The following is a 7,912-nucleotide window of genomic DNA, read 5'->3' as shown; positions in this document are numbered from 1 at the left end:
CACTTGACGCCACCTACTGGCGTTATAACGTAATTGGTACAATCTTTATTTGAAGTTACAAAAGGTAGGCCGACATCAGTGTTTATATAAAACTATAAACTTACCAGTGCATCTGTGATCATTTTAGTTATTTTAATAAAGAAATAATGATACTGTGTGGTTGAAAGGACTGTATGTGACACAGTTTCATTTAATATTTATGCCTGACATCTGCTCTCTCTGGCTCAGCGCATAGGCTCAGCGGCAGCGCCAACGCAGACTTTAATGCTCGCTGTCAAAGGTTTAATAGACATAGCCGAACAGTTGTAATTTAGGAATAAGATCGCCTGAGTGTTTTAAAGGCACAATATGTACGATTTTTATAATAAAATATAACACTAAAACAATCTTTTATATTTTGTTGACCTGTGTGCTTACATTATCCCAAACGTTTCCAACAATGTTCAAATCCAGAGAAATCAGCTATTTTAGCCAGACGCATTTCCTTGCGTTGCCTGTCAATGACAACAGAAAACTAACCATTGTTATGAAGCGCAACATGGTTGTCTTATTGTTCGAAAAGTTTTTACCATGCCTCAGAGACAACATTTTGTCAAATGGCTAACATAGCATAATCAGAGAGCGCTTTCTCCATCATAAAATATATATTTTAATTAATTGCATGTCAAACTGTCATTTAGTCAACCTGTTTTTATTAATATGATATTCTAATATTGATCTGGATTACTGCAAAGTGCAAAGTCTCTCATACCAGCCACCAAGCAAACACACAGAATAACGTTATAACATAACTTTCAACACACTCACATGTATTTAGTATACATGTCTTAAACCATGTAAAAGAGCACTGTGTTAGCCCACATACCACTAACTAGCCACTAACTCACACACAGGGCCTGTCCCTAAACATTATTAAACTATTCCATCTCTTTTACACAGTGTTTCCAGATCCCGGTTCAACGCAGATACAGTGATTTTGAGGTGTTCCACAGCCTGCTACTGCAAAAGTTCATCTACAGGATGGTCCCGCCTCTGCCTCCCAAGCGTATTCTTAAAGGCGGTAAGATTTGAACTAACTGAGTTCTCTCTCCAAATGAGCTTTCTTCTATAATACCACTAAAACTCTCTGTTTTCCCATGAACTCTCAGTTTTGAACTCAGTATCAGACAGAGAGTTTAACGATAATCGCCGCCGTGGTCTACAAAGGTTCATGACCTTGGTGATCCGACATCCAGTCCTAGCAGGAGATGAGTTGGTCAGCCTCTTTCTGTCAGTAAGCAGCACAGTAAGTCCTGAAAACCAGCAGATGGCAGTAAAACTAATTCAACATTGGAGGAATAGTTTGCTAAAGCATTTGTTCCAAAAGTAAATAAATTAATCAGGTTTTGTCCTTATTCTTGTTACAGGATGTTCAAAACAAGATGCGTGAGGCATATAAAAGGACAGGCGATGAGTTTCTGACCTCCCAAATAGCGTTGCATGGCAAGGTGGGTAAAAAATAACAGGTAAATATCATGGTATTAATATAGAGTGTTGGGTAAGTTAAAAAGTAATTAATTAGCTACAAATTACATCTTCAACATTAGATTACTACTCTAAAAAATATTGCATTACTTATTTTATATGGAATTGTTTTATAGTCTCTACAGTACGGAATGCAAGTTACATCAGAAGTAATTGAAATATGTTTGTTCTATTTTGGTTTCGTTTGGTTCTGTTGTCCCTGTTCTGTTTTGCCTGTGTTCCCTAATTTCCTTGGTTGCTAATTAGTCCTTGACACCTGTTCTATTTACCTTTATACACTCCTACACTCCCTGAGTGAGTTAATCGCTGTTCATTTGCCTGGTATCATCAGTGTTAAACGTAGTTATGTTTATTGTTTCCTAATTCTGTGTGGATTTAATAAAGACCTTTAGTTCTGCATTTAAAGGGATACTTCATTGTTTTTCTATATTAAACGGTGTTATTCCCTTAACTAAAACAAGTTGATATACTTCTCTTGTCTGACTGCGTGCACTTAATCTCTCTGACTCGCGGTGACATTCTGAGAGCATTTAGCTTAGCCCACTAAGCCCAGTTCATTCACTATGGTACCAAACAGAGATCAAGTTAGAAGCAACCAAACACCTCCACGTTTTCCCTATTCAAATACAGTTACACGAATAGTTAAACCATCAAGTATGATGACACAAAATAAAACATGGGGCTTTTCTAAGCGGATTAAAAAGGAGAACTATAATGTATGGCGGAATAACACTTCTGAGAGTACTTCGACTCGGCGCAGTAAAAAGTCACTAATCCTCCCACATCTTCCCCACCCCCCTATTGACAGAAATGAGAGAGGGATGTGAGATGTGAGGGAGGATTTTTCAGCCAGGACTTTTTACTGCGCCGAGTCGAAGTACCCTCAGAAGTGTTAGAAATACGTGGTGTTTGGTCGCTTCTAACTTGATCTCTGTTTGGTACCATAGTGAATGAACTGGGCTTAGTGGGCTAAGCTAAATGCTATCAGATCGTCACCGCGTGTCAGAGAGATTAAGTGCACGCACTGAGACGAGTCGTTTAGCGGTGAAGTATCCCTTTAATACAACCAAATTACAGTAATGAACTACTTAGCTATGATAAGTTACACCCAACACTGTTGGTATATTAAAGAACACTGTACCAGTGTGTCACCACCTTTTGAAAGTGAAATTAACACACAAAATTAATATTATCATTTTCAAGCTGAACCTACCTGAGGACTTGAAGAGCCAGGCTGCTGCTAATCGAGAGATCATTGCAAGTATCCACAGCAGTTTCAATAAACTCAGAGATGTAGCCGAGCGGATGGCTCAGCGCTCACGAGAAAACTCAACGGATCTGCTCATGTTTGGAAAAGACCTGAGGTGAACCATCTATCTATCTGTCTGTCTGTCTGTCTACCTATTTTAGTTTTAGTTAAGGATAATAACATTGATATGTAATGTTGAAAATATACAAGTCTGTGTGGACAAGTCAGAGGTTATTTCTCGCTTCTTCAACAGTGAACTGGGCTCGGACACACCAGACCTGCCAGTAAACGCTACAATGAGCAAAGCATGGAAAACACAGAGGAAGTCACTTGTAGAGCTGTCAGGAGAATTTGGTCTTCTCGCAGACAGAGCTGCACACCAGGTATTAAAACAGATCATTACTGAGCATTAGTCTAATCCCAAATACCACTACAAAAAAGACTAAGATGATGCACTGAATGATCACTGAAATGCACTGAACAAAAGCCTCTAAGCACCTCAATGGTATTATAATATACATCCACAATGTTAGAAAGACTGCCTTCAGTTTGTTTACTGAATTTTTCCAACCCCTTTTGATACACCAGGGCAGCAGAGAGGAGGATGAAGTGGTGGAGAAACTGAACCTTCTCCTCGAACAGCTGCAGTCATATAAAGTGAGTACTGTCCGTATAAAAGTTTCAATTTGAGCTTTTAAAGGGATAGTTCACCCGAAAATGAGAATGTTGTCTTCATTTACTTACTCAGTTGTTGTTCTAAACCTGTGTTTCTTTCTTTCTTCTGCTGAACACAAAAGAAGATATTTTAAAGAATGTTAATCAAATATTTGACACTAGCCATAGTAATTTATTTTCCTACTATGGAAGTCAATGGGGTCCATCAACTGTTTGGTTACCCATATTCTTCAAATATCTTCTTTTGTGTTCAGCAGAAGAAAGAAACTCATATAGGTTTGGAACAACATGAGGGTAGAGTGTAAATAATGACAGAATTTAAATTTTGGTATAAGCTATCCCTTTAATGGATGTTAAAGGGGCATATGCATCTGGACGTTATTAAGGAGTTTGGTAGTTTTTAATGTAATGTATTTATTTTGCATTCCGATGTTAATATATATGCATATGTGTGTGTATAGGACTTGTGTGATCGGCATGACAGCGGTGTGTTACTAGAGCATCAGAGAGCGTTTGAAAAGCGCAGTGGGCCTGTGTACCAGAGCAGCATTGTGCAGCCAGAGTCTCGACTCACACAGGTAACACATACATTACACAACCAACATACAAACTACACCTAACCAAAATGAGGTTTACAGGTCTTCTGTTGCCATAGTGCAATTGCATTGTCCACAGGAGGAAAAAAAACATTTGTACAGTAATACAGCAGGGTTCATACATTCACAAAAAATGTTTTAATGTTTATACATAGATCAGGCATAACATTATGGCTGGTGAAGTGAATAACACTGATTATCTGTTCATCATGACACCTGTGGGATATATTAGGCAGCAAGTGAATATTTTGTCCTTAATGTTGATGTGTTGGCAGCAGGAAAAATGGGCAAGCTTAAAGGGTTACTTCAGCGATTAGCATATGGCTTTGTATCAGTAGAAACCCTCGAGTATATTCAAATGATTGAGCTTTCCCCCCTCATATCCCCCTGAAACAAGAGATTTATGCATTTTATTTCTGGAAAAATTCCTCCTATGATGCAAATTGACGATTTTTGCATCATAGGAGGAATGTTTGCCCAAAGGCTAAAGACTACAGCCAGCAGAGGGAGCTATTTCCGCATGTTTCACAGCTCAGCTACAGGCACTCGTTTAAACGGAGCTATGGTGAGCAATGTATGTCTTTTAACTTCTCAAATTAATTTCTATGAAAGTTAAGCTTGCAAAGGCATGAACTGAAACGTGCCAGACTGAACTCTCGTTGTGAATGTATGCCGTGAGTGTAACGTTAGTCGCGATTACCTCAGCTCTCATCACTCGTGCAGTTAGTGCTCAGTGCTGTGATACTCGCGCGGTGACTCTCTCATTATATTGAACAGACTACAGTTTTTAATTGAAGTGTCTTCTCTAACTCAGTCACAGTAATCAAGTTGGTGGCGTTGGGAATGGCCTCACAGGGCAGCGAAGCATTCCTATTCCAAATATTTTTGAATTTGGTGCTTTCTAGACTGAGAAAAGACAGAAAATGTATTTTTGTCTCATGGGGATGAAAGACTACAATTCCCAGAATGCTTAGCTGCCCTGTGAGGCCATTCCCAAAGCCACCGCTACTGGATTACTGTGACTGAGTTCAGAAAGTACAATTAAATACTGAACGTGTGTGTTCAATATAACGACCAAGTTGCCGCGTGAGTCTCACAGCAGACTCAGATTAGGAGTCAGATTACATTTAACGTCCTAAATGAGCTCTCGTGATGAGAGCTGAGGTAATTGCGACCACATTCGCGGCATACATTCACGACGCGTTTTAAGTTCATGCCTTTGGAAGCTTAACTTTCATAGAAATTAATTTGAGAAGTTAAAACACTTACATTGCTTAGCATCCGTTTAAATTAATGGCTGTAGCTGAGCTGTGCTGTAAGTGTGACCTCCATTCCCCATGCACAAGTTGAAAACATGCAGAAATGGCTCCCTCTGCTGGCTGTAGTCTTTAGCCTCTGGGCAATCATTCCTCTTGTGACGCAAATATCGTCAATTTGCGTCACGAGAGGAATCCAATTTTCCAGAAATAAAATGCATAAATCTCTCATCTCAGGGGGATATAAGAGGGGGGAGCACGATCATTTGAACACTCCAGGGTTTCTACTGATACAAAGCCATATGGTAATCGCTGAAGTAACCCTTTAAGGATTTGAACAAGGGTCAAATTGTGATGGCTAGATGACTGGGTCAGAGCATCTCCAAAACTGCAGATCTTGTGGGGTGTTCCTGGTCTGCACTGGTCAGTATCTATCAAAAGTGGTCCAAGGAAGGAACAGTGGTAAACCGGCGACAGGGTCATGGGCGACCAAGGCTCATTGATGCACGTGGGGAGCGAAGACTAGCCCGTGTGGTCCAATCAAACAGAAGAGCTACTGTAGCTCAAATTGCTTAAGAAGTTAATGCTGGTTCTGATAGAAAGGTGTCAGAATACAGTCTATCACAATTTGTTGCGTATATGGGGCTGCATAGCCACACACCAGACCCATGCTGACCCCTGTCCACCGCCGAAAGCGCCAACAGTGGGCACATGAGCATCAGACAACAATGTAACCAGCAGAAAAATTCCACACCACTGACAAATGAACTAAATACTGTAATTCTGTCTTCCAACAGCAGGAAAACACAATTATCAACATGGAGATGAGGAGCTATTTCTCCCTTTTGTGTCTGCATCAAGAAACCCAGATGGTCTTCACCCATCTCCCCCTTGTAACGTCAATACTGGGGACATTTGTCCACTCACAAATTCAAGGGCACAAAGAGGTACATGTCATACATGATTATTTTAGCTGTTTAATGTATTTACACTGTCTGAACTGTGTATTTTCATTCCTCAGATGGGTGATGTGTGGGGTGAACTTCATCCAAAACTGAAGGAACTATTTGAGAGCACTAATGAAGCCTCGTCTCGCTCCTCTTCTCAAACACACACCTCCAGAGGACAGAAGACCTGTGCTGTCATTGGCCCTGCATAACCAGTCCAGGGCAGTAAATATGAGGGAAATTCCCCAGCCTTTTCTCAATTCCCTAAGAACTCAGTATGCTCATGCCATGTGTTTTCCTTTTCTTGACTGTACATACTTCAACACTTTTCTTCATGACTTTTCCAAATATGTAAATACAGAGAACACACTGGCCCTAAAACATATTTGAATACTTAAGATAACCAAAAAATGTAACTAGAGATAAAATATCAAACTATCTGCTAACCAAATGTGCAATAAAATCTAACTTGGTTAAACTTTTTTTTTTTTTTTAACTACTGTTAACTGTAAAAAATTATATGACCAATAGGTATGACAACATATACAGTCTTGTTCAAAATAATAGCAGTACAATGTGACTAACCAGAATAATCAAGGTTTTTAGTATTTTTTATTGCTACGTGGCAAACAAGTTACCAGTAGGTTCAGTAGATTGTCAGAAAACAAATGAGACCCAGCATTCATGATATGCACGCTCTTAAGGCTGTGCAATTGGGCAATTAGTTGAATTAGTTGAAAGGGGTGTGTTCAAAAAAATAGCAGTGTCTACCTTTGACTGTACAAACTCAAAACTATTTTGTACAAACATTTTTTTTAGCAATCCTGTGAATCACTAAACTAATATTTAGTTGTATGACCACAGTTTTTTAAAACTGCTTGACATCTGTGTGGCATGGAGTCAACCAACTTGTGGCACCTCTCAGCTGTTATTCCACTCCATGATTCTTTAACAACATTCCACAATTCATTCACATTTCTTGGTTTTGCTTCAGAAACAGCATTTTTGATATCACCCCACAAGTTCTCAATTGGATTAAGGTCTGGAGATTGGGCTGGCCACTCCATAACATTAATTTTGTTGGTTTGGAACCAAGACTTTGCCCGTTTACTAGTGTGTTTTGGGTCATTGTCTTGTTGAAACAACCGTTTCAAGGGCATGTCCTCTTCAGCATAGGGCAACATGACCTCTTCAAGTATTTTAACATATGCAAACTGATCCATGATCCCTGGTATGCGATAAATAGGCCCAACACCATAGTAGGAGAAACATGCCCATATCATGATGCTTGCACCTCCATGCTTCACTGTCTTCACTGTGTACTGTGGCTTGAATTCAGAGTTTGGGGGTCGTCTCACAAACTGCCTGTGGCCCTTGGACCCAAAAAGAAAAATTTTACTCTCATCAGTCCACAAAATGTTCCTCCATTTCTCTTTAGGCCAGTTGATGTGTTCTTTGGCAAATTGTAACCTCTTCTGCACATGCCTTTTTTTTAACAGAGGGACTTTGCGGGGGATTCTTGAAAATAGATTAGCTTCACACAGACGTCTTCTAACTGTCACAGTACTTACAGGTAACTCCAGACTGTCTTTGATCATCCTGGAGGTGATCATTGGCTGAGCCTTTGCCATTCTGGTTATTCTTCTATCCATTTTGATGGTTGTC

The 7,912-nt window shown here is 39.7% G+C and overlaps 1 protein-coding gene across 2 annotated transcripts in view; it reads left to right on the top strand.

Annotated features, from left to right (window-relative positions):
* The window catches only part of snx8b (sorting nexin 8b), a 9,068-nt gene extending 2,281 nt beyond the window's left edge, over positions 1 to 6,787 (top strand). For both annotated transcript variants that reach the window (XM_067442808.1, XM_067442807.1), the window contains exons 4-12: positions 940 to 1,060; positions 1,149 to 1,285; positions 1,407 to 1,487; positions 2,728 to 2,888; positions 3,027 to 3,156; positions 3,362 to 3,430; positions 3,910 to 4,026; positions 6,098 to 6,247; positions 6,322 to 6,787. In XM_067442808.1, the coding sequence (XP_067298909.1) occupies positions 940 to 1,060; positions 1,149 to 1,285; positions 1,407 to 1,487; positions 2,728 to 2,888; positions 3,027 to 3,156; positions 3,362 to 3,430; positions 3,910 to 4,026; positions 6,098 to 6,247; positions 6,322 to 6,459 (1,104 nt within the window). In that variant the 3' untranslated portion in view covers positions 6,460 to 6,787. The remainder of the gene's footprint in view (positions 1 to 939; positions 1,061 to 1,148; positions 1,286 to 1,406; positions 1,488 to 2,727; positions 2,889 to 3,026; positions 3,157 to 3,361; positions 3,431 to 3,909; positions 4,027 to 6,097; positions 6,248 to 6,321) is intronic.
* The last annotated feature ends 1,125 nt before the right edge of the window (positions 6,788 to 7,912 follow it).

This window comes from Pseudorasbora parva, chromosome 4 (assembly GCF_024679245.1).
Source record: "Pseudorasbora parva isolate DD20220531a chromosome 4, ASM2467924v1, whole genome shotgun sequence".
Taxonomy (NCBI): domain Eukaryota; kingdom Metazoa; phylum Chordata; class Actinopteri; order Cypriniformes; family Gobionidae; genus Pseudorasbora; species Pseudorasbora parva.
Note: the sequence above shows the minus strand (reverse complement) of the source record. Positions and strands in the feature narration are given on the sequence as shown.